Source organism: Xenopus tropicalis, chromosome 8 (genome assembly GCF_000004195.4).
Source record: "Xenopus tropicalis strain Nigerian chromosome 8, UCB_Xtro_10.0, whole genome shotgun sequence".
In the NCBI taxonomy this organism is placed as follows: Eukaryota; Metazoa; Chordata; class Amphibia; order Anura; family Pipidae; genus Xenopus; species Xenopus tropicalis.
The window spans coordinates 46996076-47015916 of record NC_030684.2 but is presented as its reverse complement, the minus strand read 5'-3'; the positions used below and the strand labels follow the sequence as shown (position 1 = coordinate 47015916).

Genomic DNA, 19841 nt, shown 5'->3' with positions numbered 1-19841 from the left:
CAATTCGGCCCTTTTGCCCTAGCTGGTAGGTGAGGTGCCAGGAGTAATTTGCAAGGAGTCAATCAGTAAGTACAGGGTTCACTTTGCACCTTGTGTCTCTGTGCCTATAGTGGCAATTACATTGGAATTCTGGGAAGGAATGTTGCCTGTGGGCAAAAAACTTGTATAATTGTGTTGTGTGCTGTGCATTCCTTTAGTAAGTGCTTGGTACTTCAAATGTCTTGTATTATTCATTTGAAATGTTTAAATAACTTGTTTGCACTTAGCAAAACACATTTTTATAGCTAAATGACAGAGACCTCTCCAAGCAGCAGTAAAATAAACAAAATAAACAAAGTAAACAGATTCACAGGATGTTCCCGCCGCATTTCAGTACCAGCCCCGACCATCCCATCAGTTTTAAGGTGGCCATTTATGGGCCAATGAAAGCTGCCGAAAGTCTGCAGTATATCGGCCGGTGTATGGGGCCCTCAGACAGACCTACCTGCTGATATCTGGGCAAACACTGGACAGGTGTCAATCATGCAGGTTTAAAAGTCCCATCAGGACCAGGAGTGCATCAGTGTTTATGCAGCCCTCATCCGATGACCTGTATTCCATCAAGGTCCAGTTTTTTTCCTAGACTTTAATTGTGTTTTCACGTAATAAACAGGGAGATAAGGTTTTCTCATTGAATTGCAACTATGGGAAAATCTGGATCTATGCTTTTCTAAAATGTCTGGCCCATTATGCACTAGAGGATGTGTAACGTAGGGGCTGCTCAGAACTCACTATTTATCTGCTTCGTGCAACATTTCCCACTGCTTAGAACAAACTGCTTAGTTTGCCAGGGCCGGTACTTGGGGTCGTGGTTGGACTGGGGGGGGTGAAGGGCCCACTGGGCCCCCCGCCATGCACCCCTACGGTTGGGGGGTGCTAGCCAGGTACCTCTTTTGCCTACCCTTAGCCCAGGATTGCTTACCCCTGGCATTGCTTGTAACTGCGGCCCCACCTTAGTCCTTGGCACCACTGTGCATGTATGCAGGGGATTGGGGGGAGGTCGAGGTGGCCAGAAGGGTTGCCAATGTGCCCACCTCTGTAGTTTGCCAGTGCATAATAAGAACCCCAGTGCATGGCCATTGTCTAGAGGCCAGACACATACAGATCGGAGCGTCCAATTCGTATCTAATTCGTATCTGAATGTAGTTCCAGCACTGCAGGAAGCTGAGTCCTTGCAACTACTGAAAATAGGGTAATTTTGGCACATATTATAGCTTTTAGGGTTCTGGTGTTGCTGGCAGATATCTGCTACAACAAATTGGTAATGGCATTGAAAGAAACCTTCTCCTTACAGTCTGCCCCTTCATTCCCACTACAGGGAGTAAGATCTCAGCCTGGCAATTATAGGCCTGTAAGTTTGACATCCGTGGTGGGCAAGTTATTTGAAGGCTTGTTAAGGGATCACATTCAAAATTATGTAGTGGAGAATGGCATTATGAGCAGTAATCAGCATGGCTTTATGAAGGACAGGTCATGTCAGACCAATTTAATTGCTTTTTATGATGAGGTAAGTAAGAAGCTGGACAGTGGGGATGCAGTAGATATAATCTATTTGGATTTTGCCAAAGCATTTGATACCGTTCCCCACAAACGACTGCTTTCTAAGCTAAGGTCTATTGGTCTTAGTGAAGTCGTTTGCACATGGATAGAAAACTGGCTACAGGATCGGGTACAGAGGGTGGTTGTTAATGGCACATTCTCTACTTGGAGTAAGGTTCTCAGTGGGGTCCCTCAGGGTTCTGTACTGGGTCCACTTTTGTTTAATTTGTTCATAAATGACTTAGGGGAGGGTATTATGAGTAATGTATCAGTGTTTGCAGATGACACAAAACTCTGCAGACCAGTCAATTCTATCCAGGATGTGACATCCCTGCAGCAGGATCTTGACCAACTGGCAATCTGGGCAGCTAAGTGGCAGATGAGATTTAATGTGGATAAATGTAAGGTCATGCACCTGGGATGTAAAAATATGCAAGCCCCGTATACCCTTAATGGGACTGCACTAGGCAAATCCATAATGGAGAAGGACCTTGGAGTCCTTGTAGATAATAAACTTGGCTGTAGCAAGCAATGCCAGGCAGCAGCTGCAAGGGCAAACAAGGTTTTGAGCTGTATTAAAAGGGGTATAGATTCACGGGAGGAGGGGGTTATTCTTCCCCTTTACAGAGCGCTGGTAAGGCCCCATCTAGAATATGCTGTTCAGTTTTGGTCTCCAGTGCTCAAACGGGACATTATTGAGTTAGAGAGGGTCCAGAGAAGGGCAACTAAGCTGGTAAAGGGTATGGAAAGTCTCAGTTATGAAGAAAGACTGGCCAAGTTGGGTCTGTTTACACTGGAGAAGAGGCGCTTAAGAGGTGACATGATAGCTATGTATAAATATATAAGGGGATCATATAATAACCTCTCTAATGTTTTATTTACCAGTAGGTCCTTCCAACGGACACGAGGGCACCCACTCCGTTTAGAAGAAGGGAGGTTCCATTTAAATATTCGGAAAGGATTTTTTACAGTGAGAGCTGTGAAGTTGTGGAATTCCCTCCCCGAATCAGTCGTACTGGCTGATACATTATATAGCTTTAAGAAGGGGCTGGATGGATTCTTAGCAAGTGAGGGAATACACGGTTATGGGAGATAGCTCTTAGTACAAGTTGATCCAGGGACTGGTCCGATTGCCATCTTGGAGTCAGGAAGGAATTTTTTCCCCTCTGAGGCAAATTAGAGAGGTTTCAGATGGGGTTTTTTGCCTTCCTCTGGATCAACTTGTAGTTAGGCAGGTTAGGTATAGGCATTATGGTTGAACTTGATGGACGTATGTCTTTTTTCAACCCAACTTACTATGTTACTACTATGTTACTATCTTCTTATTTTCATTCTGTGCTGCACAAGAAACCTGTAGGTATTTGTGTACATTCTAAAAAGGCAATGGAAACAACACGCCATTAAAAATGTATTTATAGGTCACCTGACACTGCGTTATGCCTTTTGGCACTAGGCATGATGTCCAAGTTTTTTCGCAGAATCATGCTATATTGAGCTTAAGGGGCATAGAGTTCATCCCAGTTCACCAGACAGGAACTCCTGAGCTCTTCATTCACTTGAATAGGATTTTTATAAACAGATCTATTAAGAAAAAGCAGAAAACCTGTTAAGAAGAAGGATCACAGAAATGTGTAAGGCTTTGCTCAAGGTGACTACTGCATCATTGTTTTACTGGTACCCGAAGTCAGAACTAGCAGTGCAGAGAACGGCAAAGCGTCGAGAGATATTGCTTTCAAAAGCAATTGCATTTACAAAGGACTTTATAATCACTAAACATTTATAATTAAAGCGGCAGTTCACCTTTACATTAGTTTTTTGGTATGTTATACAATGTCCTATTCTTAGCTACTTTGCAGTTGGTCTTCATTATTATATTTTAGTTTTTGTATTCAAATGTGTTCCAACTTTCAAATGGGGGGGTCACTAACCCCAGAAGCAAAAAACTACAGCTTACAATTTTATTATATTTATTACTTTTCTTTCTAATCAGCCCTATTCATCTTCCAGTGTCTCATTCAAACCACTGACTGGTTGCTAAGGTAAACAAGACCCTAGCAACCAGAGAGCTGCAGAAATTCCAAAGTAGAGAGCTGCTGCTGAACAAAAAAAAAAATAATGAAAAATTGCAGGTTGTCTGCAAGGTGGATAATCCCTTTATATTCTTTTATAAGCAAAATTGAAGCATACACTACCTTTAAATAATAACTATATGGAGCCAGTAAAACCAAAGGAGTATGACAGAAATCTGTTAATGTGACTGTGAGTTTTGTGTGATCTGCCAGCTTTATTTCTCTGCTGTATACACTGGGCTGGCTGCTAAGTGATGCTTGGTTTATTTGGCTTTACCTAGAAATAATAAGGGAGAGTAGTTCGGTAGAAAACTGATTTGCTTTGAGATATTCTGTTAGTCACGTGACTGTCTCCAATTTCCAATAAATAAAACAAAACAAAATATATAATCCTGCCATGCTTTGTGAAGGGGCCTATATATATATATACAGGCAACAGTTTCACTAAGAAATGAAAGTGTTTTAAAGTAATACAAATATAATGCAGTGCTGCACAGGTTATACTGGTGTGTCTGCTTCACAAAAACCACTATAGTTTATATAAATAAGCTGGGGGAAGAAAAGGCTTTCAAAGAAGAAAAGGCTCAGGTTACATAGCAGATAAGCTCTGTGGAATATAATGGTTTTATCTTTTATCCACTACTAAACCTGTACTATTTAGCCCTATTTTTAGTTGCCTCCATTGCTACACAACAGCATGTTTATATAAACTATAGTAGGGTTTCTGGAGCAAACAGATCTGTTTAACCAGTACAGGGCAACATTTTATTATATTTTCATTACTTAAAAACACATTTATGTTTTGGGGTTACTGTTCCTAAAAGTTTATATAAATGGCATCATACATACAGTATGTATTACTTACTCTTGAGTACCTACATGGCCTACATTGGCTGCCAAAACATCCTCTATTGACCAGGTCAGGGAGCACTGTCCCTTGTATGGACCCAAAATAATCACCTCCCAAGGTTTCAGGCTGGGAGTAAAAGTTCCATCAGCCAAGAGCAACACCAGCATGTGGGCATGTGATCCTTGATCGACAGCTTTGCATTGGCTGCTCCATGAGATAAAATCATTGGACTAAGGGCCACTATCAGACCTTATTCCTATTTGGGATACCATTTGGATGACCTGGCTGGCCAACCTAGTAGATTTTGCATAGATGTATGTCTAGCAGATTGTAAAGATCAAGTGTAGTATATGTTCTAAGAGAGGGACTTGATCTACCCTCCTGATGTAGCAGAGAAAGCACTTGGTCTGGACAGAAGGCCTGCAGCTATGGAGCCCAAGCAATGGGTTCCAGGATTTGCACCCCTGGGGTGCCTGATAATGATAATCAGGACTCTACGAACTGGCACTAGGACAGCATTTTAAGTGCATGTGCTTTTTTTCCTGCACTTTGGCTGCACACAGCCACTTTTTCAATTATTTTTGTTCTATGTTCTCATCTATATTTACATTCCACATTTGTCACTTTACACTTTTTTTTGTATTTTTCCTAAGCATGCTGTGTGATATGGTCCTCTGAGTCTTTGCTAGAATTTAGAGGGTTAATGTATGCCATTTGGTTCCATCTTCCCCTGAAACTTGGTCCTGCCAAGGGTGCATTTTGTTTTGAGAATTCTTTGAAGGGCACTTATTATCCTTTCCTCTTATAAACCTTCTGGCTGGAGGGGATTGGACAAAGGGACCCCCTAGACTTGCATCACAGGGGGTCTGAAGACCCTTGCCAGGAAGATTGGGGATAAAGGGGATCACTCTTAGAAAGAAGGTGAGCCTGGAGCCACATTGCGGGCCTTTTGGCCAGGTGACTAGGAGTGGGGCTCTGATTTGCACTGTTAAGCACTTTGTGTGTGATTTTGTCAATTTTTTGCACTGGGTGACTGAAGCACTGTTCAGAGCTTTAATAAGAAATGTGTTTGCACTTTATTCTGAAGCTGCACTGGTGGAAGGTTGCAGATATTTAAAAAAAAATGGAATTTGAAGTTTTCATATGATCTGTGCAATTTGATTTAATCAAATCATGAAACTAGAGCAATTTAAATTTTTACAAAATAAACCCCTAAATTCATATACAAGTGAATAGGGATCTGGGGGGTACTGATATAGTGAATTGTAACAAATAGCGGCAGTAACATTTCACTGACCTACAGTACTTCGGTCTCCTCTTATTGTTACAAACCTGCCCTTTTCCCACCTCCATAAAGAATATCTTATGCCATCTGCATTTTAATTTGCCTCTCCCAACTCCCAATCCATCAATATCTGACACCTCTACCCACCCCTATCCAACAATTTGTGAACCAGATTTTATTAGCTTGACAATAAACAGTATATATACAATTTAAAGTCACAATAGAAGGCTTATTAGTAATTACCCAGTATATTTTGCAATAGAATTAGCAATCAGCTTGTATTACAGATGTGAGGGGTTATGGGGGTACAGGGCAAGCACACTAAGGGGTGCAAGGCCACATCTCTTAGTGCTTATTTTGGAAACACTTGCACCTCCCTGTCTGTTGCACTTAGTGAAGAGAGCAGCACCTCCTGCCGCTATGTACCACATATGCACAATATAGGGGGATGCCTAGATGCTTCCCTCTGCCTAATGCAGGCAGTGCTATTGCATTCCACAGGTTTTTGCAGAGTGCAGAGGCCTGTGGCTATTTGCACAATGCTCCACACAGTGGGCAAATTGCAAACAAAAGGCAGACAAGCATTGTAAATGAATCCTGTAACCTCACTTTCTGCAAATGTTCTAGTAATTTTCAAATACCCCTGAGCTTAGCTTTTTAATAGCAGCCCAGAGCACACTGAGCATGTGCAGTGCCACTGACTTGCCAAACATAACCGAACAAGAGCAAAGATAGGAGCTGCTGTGGACAACGCTAAAGGCCTGGATCATTACTGTTATAGGGCTGCTGAGTTGGGACCGTACGTTATTGCTTCCATCATCTGCTGTGTGTAAAGCTAAACTGCTGCATATAAATATAATTATATTACAGTGGTATGTATTCTATATTGTTTCTATATGTGTTTATCAATATTTCATATGGTTTTCTATATATTATAGGGTAATATACAGAGACTGTGGATGCAAGTGCAATAGCACTAAGTAATGCACAAGTGTATTCTTATTCTGTGCAAGGCATCTCTATCCTTCTTGGCCTCCATAGCACCTCCGTAAGTCTTCACTATTCTCTGCCAATGTTTTGGGGATGGATATTGCAGGACGAAGTTCAGCATGGAGACCTATTTGGGGTACTGACCTATAGGAAAGAACAATAAGAGGGATGAAATATTACTAATATATTGTTTATTTTCCAATGACATCTTTTTCAAGTTGTTCAAGTGAAGTTTACAAATGAAAACAGTTAAAGGGTACAGGGTGTTCTTCCAAGCTCAGGGCTGTCAGGCCAAGCAAAACGATTTCCAGCTGAAAAGGAGCAGAAAAACATACATAACACGACATGACAGAGAGCTAAAGCACGTCAGGATCGATTAGAGCTGCATTAGTGTTCTGTCTGTGATATGGGTTGTTTTCAGCCACTGCTCTCCCCCTAATCCTGGCATGGCGGCGACTATAGTGTGAGCGGCATCGTGCCTCTGTCTTAGGTGCTGCTGGTCACACTTGGGGCTGCTTTGTCATGGTTGACTGCCTTCTGCATATCCAGAAGAATATCCATTTTAGGGACCAGTTTCATGCTTCATTTCCCTATTACTTGTGTGGTGGGTAATAATAACCAGTTGGGACATGGCTCTGCCACAATTCATATTTTCTTGATGAGGTGGGTAAAGGCCTTAAAATATGCTAATATATTTTCTATAATTATAGTGATGGGTACAATGTGACATGCAGCGTAGGGCAGGCAGAGTATGGCACACACAGGGTAGGGCAGGCAGAGTATGGCACACACAGGCAGCATAGGGCAGGCAGAGTATGGCACACACAGGCAGCATAGGGCAGGCAGAGTATGACACACAAAGGCAGCATAAGGCAGGTACAGTATGGCACACACAGGCAGCATAGGGCAGGCAGAGTATGACACACAAAGGCAGCATAAGGCAGGCAGAGTATGGCACACACAGGCAGCATAGGGTAGGCAGAGTATGACACAAAAAGGCAGCATAAGGCAGGCAGAGTATGGCACACACAGGCAGGGTAGGGCAGGCAGAGTATGACACACAAAGGCAGCATAAGGCAGGCAGAATATGGCACCTGTTATAGCGCCTGATGCTCCATGTAGCTTCCAGCTTAGATTGCCTTCCTTTTTTTTTGAATGCAGAGCAAGAAATCACCATGTAAACTCCTTAGGCGTGTTACTGTATTTTAATAATGTAATTGATATGTAATTTGATAACAGCTTCCAGCTTTACATATGAAATTCTGTGTTATTGCTAAGCATAGTGTGTGCTTTGTTCAGCACAAGCCTTGTTTCGTTTGCTATACACCCCTGGGGTTACCCATTAATATACAATTAGTGGTGTTTCTGATGAATCATAGAAATTCGATCTGCGCAGTGTTGGCAAATATTCTCATTTTGTCTATTAACTGCTTATTGGCTGCCAGTCGCGCTGCCTGTTGTTTTCATGAATTACTTTATAAATATATATTTGAGAAATAAAATGTTACCAATAACAAAAAGGGGGTGCGAAAAGGAAATACTGTTGTGGTAGTAACAATGTTAAGGTCCAGCTTTACAAGGGAAGAGTTAGTCTCTGTTAATAGTAGTTAGTCTAGAAGAAAATTTTAGAGTCATTCTTAGAATAATGCCTCTAGGGTAAGTTAATGATTATGCTGCTGGTTGCTCCCTCCTCATGGGGTACGGGGTAAAGCATAGGATCCTCAGAACCGGCCTGACTGGGCTTTTTAAAAGAGATTCTGTCATGATTTTTATGGTGTAGTTTTTATTACTAAATGACATTGTTTGCATAGCAAATAATTCATTGTACTACCGTATTTTTCGCCCTATAAGACGATCCGGAATATAAGACGCACACAATTTTAAAGGAGGAAAATCTAGAAAAAAAAGATTCTGAACCAAATACTGTAGTAAAATATTTTATATCAGCTGTATAAAGTTAATTGTCTCTGGGCTTGCACATAATGAGGCTTCCCCCAGGGCCCCCCCCAAGCATCCTTCAGCTTCCCCCATGGCCCCCCCCAAGTATCCTTCAGCTTCCCCCAGGGCCCCCCCCCAAGTATCCTTCAGCTTCCCCCAGGGCCCCCCCCCAAGTATCCTTCAGCTTCCCCCAGGGCCCCCCCCCTAGTATCCTTCAGCTTCCCCCAGGGCCCCCCCCTAGTATCTTTCAGCTTCCCCCAGGGCCCCCCCCAAGTATCCTTCAGCTTCCCTCAGGGCCCCCCCCTAGTATCCTTCAGCTTCCCCCAGGGCCCCCCCCTAGTATCTTTCAGCTTCCCCCAGGGCCCCCCCCAAGTATCCTTCAGCTTCCCCCAGGGCCCCCCCAAGTATCCTTCAGCTTCCCCCAGGGCCCCCCCAAGTATCCTTCAGCTTCCCCCAGGGCCCCCCCCTAGTATCCTTCAGCTTCCCCCAGGGCCCCCCCAAGTATCCTTCAGCTTCCCCCAGGGCCCCCCTAAGTATCCTTCAGCTTCCCCAAGGGCCCCCCCCAAGTATCCTTCAGCGTTCCCCCGGGGCTCCAAGCATCCTCCAGCTCCCCCACGGCACCCCCATTTCCCCACTAACCTCCCCCCAGCGGCCTCCGGCTCCTGTGATGTCTTCCTCTCTGTGCCGCGGCTCCTAGCTGCTTCTGTGCTTTTATAAGGTTGCACCCTGTGCATGTGACGTCAGTATGCACGGGCGCAACCTTATAAAATCGAGGATGCGGCAGAGAGCCGCGGCACATAGAGGAGTTTGCCGTATAAGACGCACAAACTTTTCCCCCCCAGTTTTGGGGAAGAAAAAGTGCATCTTATACGGCGAAAAATATGGTATTTAAAATTGTATTTTTGAATAAATGTATAAATGTATTCTTTTACTTTATGTTATTTCTTTATATCGGTGTGTAGGCGCCATCTCTGTGCATTGTGCCTGAGTCTGAGCTTTCAGAAGGAGCCAGCGCTACACATAAGAACTGCTTTCAGCTAACCTATTGTTTCTCCTACTCAATGTAACTGGTGGGGTCATGATTTGGCTCAACTGGACTTGGATTTTCACTACTGACTGCTATTTTTATGTCTACCACTAGGTGACATTTTAGCAATACAGGTGTCAGGGAGCTGTTATCTTGGTACCTAACCATTGTTCTGCTGATCGGCTGCTGGGAGGGGGGTCATATCACTCCAACTTGCAGTTTAGCAGTAAAGTGCGACTGAAGTTTATCAGAACACCAGTCGCATGGCTGAGGACACCTGGGAAAATACAAATATGGCTAGCCCTACATCAAATTTAAAAATGAAATATATAAAAAAAAACCTGTTTGCATTTTTGAAAAACAGATTTCAGTGCAGGATTCTGCTGGAGGAGTGCTATTAACTGCTGTGTTTTGTATAAAGCATGTATAGACCCCTCTGCTTTTTATATTGTAAAGAAAACATGTTATAGATCAGCTAAATAACACACAGGGGAATATACAAAACAATGGCAAAGTCTACACCCAGTCAAACAAACCATTTACTAATCCATGAGATTCTATCCCAGACCTCTGCCCCCAAGTTTTCTCCCAGACGGATCAACCTCTTTTTAAACTAAACCCTCCATCAAAGGGGATCCGCACCCAAAACCCAGAAAATGCCATAAGCAACTTTCCCATGGAATCCTGAAACCCGATATCCAGAAACCCAAAATACTGAAAAACCATCTTCCATAGTAAGAGCATAATTCTAATTTTTAAAAATGATTACCTTTTTCTCTGTAATAATAAAATGGGGTTTCAGTCTACTATAAAATCATTTAAACATTAAAAATCCAATATAATAGTCTTGCCTTTAATAAGGATTAATTATATCTTAGTTGAGATCAAGTGCAAGGAATGGTTTTATTATTACAGAGAAAAAGGAAATCATTTTTAATATTTATTATAAAACTATTTGCTTATAATAGACTGTATTAGAGATGTCCTTTCTGTAATTTGTAGCTTTCTGTATAAAAGGTAAAGGGATCCCATACCTCTGTCTCTGTGCATAATACCCTATCCCCCATATGAAAAAAAAGGCACTAAGTTTGCCCAGTAGCAGTAACCCATTGCAACCAATGAGATGTTTATTTTTAAACACATGATCAATGAATGCTTCCTGCTGATTTGTTGCTATGGGTTACTGCTACTGGGCAAACTTAGTGCCCTTTTGTACATAATTCTCAGTCTATTACAAAAAAACTATAACTAACCTATAATATGTGTTAATAAAGTGTATACAGATGGGAAATCATTAAATATATAGTGAATAATGTACCCCTTATTGTAAAATATGAGTATATTATAAATCAACAAGGAGTTGCACGATCATATAAAGGCACGAGACCAAGGGCTGAGGGTTTTTATGCAGGTAATGGAACTCTGGGGTCACTTCTAATATCCACATATTTTACAACAGGGGGTACATTATTTATTATATAACACACATTTCCGTCATGTGACAGAAATTACACCACTAAGCACTGTTTAAAAGGATATCATTTATAGGATATTCATGGCTCTTGTGTAGTATACATATATCTGATAATAAGTTCATCAGACTTTCTCCAATGTGCAGATAGCTCAGTCACTAGGTGGCATTGGGATACTGCTAAAAAGGGTTGTAGCACAAGAAATCCTTTAGGGAAAGAAGAAATTGTCAGACTGTGGGGCTCTAACACCATTATATGTTCTAAAATGTAACTTGCATGATTGATATTTATATGGGTTCTATACTGACAGGAGAAGCAAAATTCCCAACTGATACCAGGTGTTGTCAATCAGAGCAGCGGAACCTGCTAAACTATAATCTGAGAGCCATAATCAGTCTCTGCTGTGTTTGTTATTTCCATAAACAGCCAATCAGCATGTAGCAAGAGTGCGCCTTGACTTTTTTTGTCATTGTTTATAACTATAGAAATATGTTTATCTTTCTTGCTGGAGCTAGGGTTGGTACCATAATATCAACCTTATACCATATTGTTTTGCCCTATTAACAATGGCATTAAGCTTCATTTTAATGGCTAGTCTGAATTTCTAAGGGTCTGAGGTGCCACAGCACAACAGGAACCAAGGCAGGATACAAAGGGGCTTTCCAGACCTGCCCAGTAAATAGAGAGGGAGTCAAACTGGAGGTCATGAGCAGTGCCAGGAATGTATCCAGGTCCAACCAGGGGGGACAGTTCAGGAGCTTAAGGTTTAGCTGACATACTGGGTCAGAGATTACTCAATAACTGAGCACCCACCTGAGAAGGGGATACTGCAGAAGCAGGGGAATACTTGGCTCCAAGTTCTGGACCAGACCACTCTCAGACCGGGACCACAGCACTGACCTAGAACAATCCTGTACATGGCTAGAGCATACCAATAAAATGTAGGTTTTAAATGGGTGCTTTAACAGTTGAGTTCATCTTGGGTGGAGACTGACCATATAGAGAAAAAGGCCACAGGTCGGGGACCTGTCACAAATATATTATCAGTGATTATTACAGAATGTATTTCTCTATTTCCTGACTCACTCACTTGTTTTCCTTCCCCTCCTGACCTGAAGATTAGCACGATTAACAGATACTAACTGAGAAGCATTGATCTTGGGAGAACTCTGACTGCCATTAAGGAGCTAGGAAGAAGTAGTTTTATAAGAGTTTTTTTGCTCGGGGTCAAAAAACACTTTTTTTTTATTAATAAAGCTGTAATAAAATAATAAAGCAGTAATAAAATTCAATTGTATATGTTATAATTTAAGGCTTTGGGTTCTCATGGTAAAGAAATGGTCATTTTTAATGTGCCGAATTAGAAAGTTGAACTAATAGGGAGAAAGAAATGAAGTGACACGAGGACACCCAAACCCAGGTACTGAAGGATCAGTTGTTTTGGTCCCATGGGGACAAATTGGCATGTGGTGGCTATGGCAGAAAGCCAGTACTAGGGTCATGGGTTTAATCCTCGTGCAGGGGATAGATAGTGAAAGGCAGGAATAATAAATAAATAAATAAATAAAGATAATAACAGCTTTGTGGGTGTGGCTTCTTGACTGAACACGAGAAAAAGATGTTTACAGCACGGCTGGAGCTATATAAATATATCATCTTTATTTTGTTCTTGTTAATACATAAAATACATTTCAAAAGTACATATGAAAGCTTAGACAGTTCAGTGCATACATACATGAAGCCAAATACCCCAGGAGTGCACAGGATCAGGCTGCTGGCGACTCTCAGGGGAAGGCCTACATTCCACAGTCAACCATTAAACGCCTTTTTTTGGTGCTTAATTTAAAGAATAAATAAATGCAATGTAAATTTTAAGTTTTAGGTGACCCTGATGAGAACATACAGGTTTTCAGTTGACAAAACCACAAATGTGTGCGTTTGATAAAGAAATATACAATGATTTGTTCCTCTAGCTCCGTATCCATAGCCTCAGCACCAGACCTAGACTGGGATTCAAAATATGCTCTGACAGGCCCACTAAATAGTGACTGACTGGCATCTTACAGAACCTACAGATTGCCAGTCCAGCCTGCTCAGCACTGCAGCCCAGATGCCTATTTGTTCTCCCTGTGCCAGAATTCGCCACAAGGAAAACTGCCACCTCTGCCCCAGGAGCTTATCTTGCCTCACCGACCAGCGTGGCCACCTGGCCAAATAATATATCTGGAATATAGCATGTAACTGTAGTCCCTATGTATAAACAGACTTGGGGAATCCACTTATCCACATATTGAGTTTATTTAGACTGTGGCTCCTCTGTAGACATGTAAGAAACAGACCTGTCATTTTCCCTGAAAAATGTATAGATGAAAAAGCTTTTCTTACAACACCTCAATATATATTAGTTATAGTAGCCTAATACCATCTGCCTGTGCTTGTCTATAATATGTAAGAGATCTTAGCTACTCGAATAAAAGACCCTAAATCAGGCAGGTCAACATGTAGCCTGTTAGCTATTGTGATCTTAAACTCAAGTACCCAACAGTAAGAGGGCCCATCTATGTCTCACATCCCTGTATTGATGGAAAACTACTGACTATACTGTAGAGTTTGGCACTGTAAGGCAAGCATAGATTTGTGTCTTAGCACTCAAGGAATGACAAGGAAAATATATATTTTATACACATACCGATAAATGCAAACAATATAATTTGCTGTAACAAAACGTAGATGTGATATAAAACACAAGGTAACTAGAACCTTAACCATCCTTAACAAATAAAGCTTGCCGCCGGCACCATGGCGCAAACGTAAGGACAGCGAGATAGTATATAAAGGCACGAGTGGTTAATCCTTCTCAAAGATAAATATTTTTTAAATAATTCTACATTTTATACACTTTACATACATGTAGTAGAATATTATATTGCGTATTATGCATTCTCTCTGGAGATCATACATCTGTGAGTAAAAAGCAGTAGCTGTCAGTCTATGATCAGGAATATTTCTTCCAGCAGTTTAATATCCCTCCAATGGCCACCAAAAGGCAACAAGGAATCCCTGATATGATACACACACAAATCTCTTCTAACCTGTGGGCCAATCAGATTAGAATTTGGTAACAAATAGACCTTTTAATGATCCATGGCTCCTCTATTGTACAATTAGTGGCCCCCATTTTTTATTCACTTACATAAGAAATATCAGATTGTCTTTACTACCAGGGGTCCCTAAATCAAAGCCTGGAAGAAATTGAGAAATATCTGTATAGAACAACCATGAAGCATAAGTTAACCTACTTTGGACAATCTCTGGCCCTCCAATGTATTACTCCCCATATTGTCCGCTCTATGACTCTTTGTGTATAAAACAACATTGCTTCAGAGCACAGTGCTCAGTTATTAAAGAGTATAAACAGGCTGTTTGTTTGGTAGAACGGTAGGATTTGGGGCCATCTCACGTGCATGTCTCTCCTTCCATGGGTAAGGTATAGAAGCTATGTGTGCTATGTGGGGGTGGGCTATGGGACAATGGGATTGTAAAATGTCACATAACAGGAATGAGTCCAGCTCTAAGAATCCATAACACTTAGATATACAACTGTTATACCTCCCTGAGTGTGTATATCAAGGTCGGCTCCTAGCCCCACATGCCCATGTACTGAAGTGTAACGTGTCCCTGAGATCACACAAGCTATGCCTGAGCACCCTCACATCATGTGTCTGGGTCCCTCTACAAATCACTATATGGATGCCTAATACAACAGGCTTGGGGGAATAGGGGGACTTCTTAGGTATCTGTTTGCTTCTATGAGATCAAGAGTTGAAAACTGAGAATTTGGGAAGGGGCATCATAAAGGGTACACGAAAAGAAAAGAGATAAAGTAAGTATATGTTTGAAGCCTGGGATTGGGCACCCCTGTATTGTGGCTTATAAGCAATACAGTGCATTTAAATCTCATTGGGAATAAAAACATGTATATTATAAATATATATAGTACTTTATCTCAACCTCTTGTCTTGTACTGCTGGCTCTGATTCTGAGAAGGGTGGTGGATATCATGTGCCTGATACCCTGTTCCATACCGGGGCTACTAAGTCTGAATACATTGAAGCATTTTGCAGTGGCAGAAATTCCTGGCAGCTGTCAGTATGAGGAGCCCGTGCCTGTCTGTGTCTGTGCTATGGATACATGACATTTCTGGTAATTCAACCAATGCGAGCGCAGGCAGCAGCATCACATGTTCACTGGAAAGGAAAGCCACACTCCAGGGCTTGCCCCGCAAGCATTACAACATTGACAGGAACTTTGCTTTAAACATTATCAACAATTTCCATATATAAAAATATGTAATGAAGAGACTTCTGGCAAATACACTTTATACATCAGGTAAAATATTGATAATTAAATTAGAAACGAGACCAGAGAAATATTAGTAGAAATACAAAACTACATATATCGTAATACTTTAAGGCATTCTTTTAAAAGAATAGTGAAAATATCCCTTTAACAGCAGAAAGGCACAGGCAGCACTTGAATGGTTATATTTAAGAATAATAAGGGGCAATACAAAAAAAAAAGGTGCAAAAGTTGTACCAGATGTAGTAACCCGTGGCAGCCAGTCAGGTGAGCAGTAAATGCTACCTGCCGATTGGTTGCTATGGGTTATAATACACCTGATGTAAATGTTATTGCCTTACCCTTTTGTATTTCACTGGAATGTATAGGCAAAGGTTTGTGCTACGGCGGAGAATGATCTCCTACTATACAATACACGTATGCTGAGGTTCTTGTTATTAACTGTTCAGGTAATAAGGCACTCTCTTTAAATAAAACATGGTTTGAGGCCACTGTTAAGGAGACAACAAGTTTTTTAGAATATAAAATGATGGTAACCCAACTCCTGCCCTTCCTCTGGTTTTTGCACATGTTGAACAGTCAAAAATATAGTAGAACTCCACCATATTGTGCTCCCCTATCATATTTTTGGCCTTTGACCCTAGCAACCAGAAGCAAACCAATTGTGAGGTCACATATTTACTGTTATTTGTTTAATAGTTATTCCTTTTCTCCCTATTAGGAACCAAATAGCAGTTTCATGGCCAAATGGAAAGGTGGAAAAACAACTGAAATACTCAGTGTCCATTTTGATTGTGAGGTTAAAAGCCAAGCTATTGGATGTATTACAGGTATGTTAAACTCTCTTGAACACAATGAAAGGTAAAACATTACAAACCCAGGAACTCATGGGTTACAGATGTTGGCTGATGGTCATGCAATGGTGCTATAGATATTATCCCAGAGTCTGGCCACATAGAAAGATAAGGGGTTTTCCTGTGTTTTCCAGATTTTTCCATAAACAGAACAAAATGCCTTTTGTAAACACCCTGAATGTCTCCAGTGCTGTGCTTAATTCTGGAGCTGGAAATGGGACAATAACTGATAGAAGACGTCTATAGAATGGAAAATCATCTATTATTGCTTCAAGTTCCAGGTGTTGCTCCTATTTTGCAACTACGCTGCCAAAAACAAGCACATACCATTATATACCTAGAGAGTGTTGGCTCTACCTTTCATTCTCAGACAGATACAGATTAAAAACATGTGTTAGAATGAATGTTCTGCCAAGAGGTTTAGATTCCAGCAAGAACTGCTTTCACAATCTGAGTTCTTCAACAAGGCTTAAACCAATAGTGTGTAATGCATTTTTCACCAAGAAATGCCACTGATGATCATGTGACATGTTTCCTGTACAAGCCAGCTGAACTTTATTGCTGTTTTGAAGGTGCAAAACCTGTGGAAAGGTTTTGCAAAGATATAAGGGGTGTTAGGCAGGCGATAGGGGTTACTGACGCCTCACCTCACTGAATTCAATGCTGAGGATTTACATTTTGACCCTTTCAGCCTCAGTTCCCTAATAAAACGGTCCCTCTTTATCAGTTGTTGTTGAACTTTTAACTTTCCAGAGTTGGGTTACCAACACTTCTTGTTTCCTTTACATCAAATTTGGTTAAAAAATGTTAAATATCAAAATATCATGGACCTTTTCATATAAAGATGGGTAAAATATGTTCTGCCTAAAAACCAGCATAAATGTTTGGGTAAAATAGTTGGCGTATTAATATGGTTTTGTTGTCTTTAATACCATGTATCAGGACCACAGAAATATCCCATACAAGGAGCTAATGTATGTGTAATTTATTTCATTTAGACTACTGCCAAAATGTACACCACATTTTAAACCACTATAAACCCATTAAAGCCAATGGGACAAATTCAGGAGGCAAAAACTTTCCGGTGTGAAAAGTGGAGTAAAATGCAGTGTAAAAAGCGGTGCCATTCAAGGGCAGTTTTTATGAGGCTTTGCAAGCTAACACCTCTTTTTATGTGGGAATTTTCCACTTGGCTTCACATTCCCATAAAATTACACAGCTTTATAACTAAGAGTGATGTCACCCAGAAAACAGGGGTGTTAAAGTGCCAATAATTGGTGTATTTCAGCGCAGTTTAGATTTACAATTTATTTTTGTGTCCCTGTCAATTCGTAAATTTATAAGTAATTTGTAAATAATGTGATAAGATTCAAACTGCTGGGAAACCACCAGGATTCCCCTGTTCAAATTTTTTACTCGTGTGAATACAGGGTGGTGATGGTGGGGCTATTAGTGGCAGAAATTACCCTTCTATAATCAGTAGCCATGGCTGCCATTTGGTGGATGTAAGTTTTCTCCAGGTCTCATAACCCATAGCAACAGATCTGGTTTTGCTTTCATTCAGCGGACCATTTCATGCTATCTGCTGATCAGTTGCTAACGGTAAGAAGAACTGGAGCTACTGTTACACCTGTTATTGCTATTTAATGAAGAAAGACTATGCTTATACTGAAGGCAGGAGTCTAAACCTATTACACTTGACCATTTCAGTGACCCAAGGACAACCTATTTCAGTTAAGGCTATAACAGGTTGCCTTTTTATGCATAATCCTGTGGCAGCAGCAGACACGAACAACATCACAGCTAAAACGCGTCTCCTATTCTGTGTGGGTATAAGCCCTAAGGCTGGTTTAAAGGCAGTTAGAGGTGCCCAGACAAATACCTGAGACTTGTGATTTGCATTTAATCCACGATCCATAACCTCAGCTCTGCATTGCACTTTGATTATAAAACCAGAAGCCTTGACGTGAAATAATACTTAGCTTTTCATTAACCTTATAGAATTTCAGTTCACTAATTGTGCTTTTATCTGTTATCTTTTACCAATTTGGTAATAGAGCCATCTGGGAAATACCTTAATAGGTACCCTCTGTCCCATGCAAATGTTCTTCCCTTTGGAACAGATCATGTCTTCGATGTGACCAGCATTCACTGGACAGGTTGATTGTCCACTCATGGAATGTCTGAATATCTTCTACGTGTGCTTGTACTAGATGGCGGGGTGTGGGATGATGTCCGTGGATCCACAGTGAAACTTAGAACAAGAGTTGTTTTTCCTAAACTGGTGGTGTTGAATAATGGACAACAGAGTCATAATCTGGAGGTGGGCTATGGCATTCCAGGGTAAGATCCAATGGCATAAGGACAAGCTCATCAAGTGTGAGATCCAAAGGGTCTTCTTCAATATGGGAAGGCGGCTGGTATTTAAAAATGCTTCTGTCATTGTCTCCTAACACTGATTCTTTGCTCTTACTCACTGCTTTCATTCTGTGGAAAATTTCAATACAAAACCTATTAATACAATACAACCTGTATAGAACGTATTAAATGCAATTGTCTCCATAACCCAATTCTATAGTGTTTGATGGAAATAATAGACCCCAGTACAGTCACACTGGCCTAGTCAGGCAGAAATAGCTGTGGTAGGAAAACTCCTGATATAGCAGTAGCAGCTGCATGCTTGCTCACAGTCTGTACATTGAAATTAATTATACCAAATGTATAGATAATGCTAATTAGCATTAATCATCTTCTCATATTATTGACTAAATGGCTGATGGCTGCCTTGAAATAGTTGGTATTAGAATAGTAAGTGAGATTAAGGTATACATTTGCAGCTAGATGTAGGCTTAGTCATGTGTCACAGTGGGGGACAATAGAAACAAAATTAAACAAGACTTATATAGGAAATCATCCTAGTTGCCAAGCAGTTGTCTCTTCAGAGAAAAGGCTTTATGTAGTGTAAAATGCTATGCCATGCATGTATATATGTTTCTTTAAGACTCACCTCTTCTGCCACGCCTACACACTAACTCGTGAACCCCTGGCAGCTCCCATGTAAAAGCATTTCCACCACTTGTCCCACTATTTTTAGGGAGGTCAAACATTTTGCACAGCTTTCTAAATATGCCCCTAGGTGCTTCCAGAGGTCATATGAGTTGATGGACACACGGAATGCTTGCGCGAGAGCCTTCTGAGTGAATAGATCTATCACAAAAGATTATATTCTAAACTCATTCTGGTGGGACTGATGCCACACATCCACATCAATTAGAATCAAAATGCAGCTAGAGCTTTCCCTCTTTTCAGCTGCCCAGAAAATGCCTCAGCTAACACCCTGCCTGTGCATTCTGGTACAAAGTCAGAGAAGCTTGCCAGCATTAAATGGACCGGGTGAGAAGGTGAGAGGCTCGATACGG

General features: G+C 41.1%; 1 protein-coding gene across 2 annotated transcripts in view; it reads right to left on the bottom strand.

Moving 5' to 3' along the window:
- Positions 1-12843: 12843 nt before the first annotated feature.
- kdrl (kinase insert domain receptor like) overlaps positions 12844-19841 on the bottom strand; it is a 136896-nt gene continuing 129898 nt past the window's right edge. For both annotated transcript variants that reach the window (XM_018096816.2, XM_031890779.1), the window contains one exon: positions 12844-18909. In XM_018096816.2, the coding sequence (XP_017952305.2) occupies positions 18699-18909 (211 nt within the window). In that variant the 3' untranslated portion in view covers positions 12844-18698. The remainder of the gene's footprint in view (positions 18910-19841) is intronic.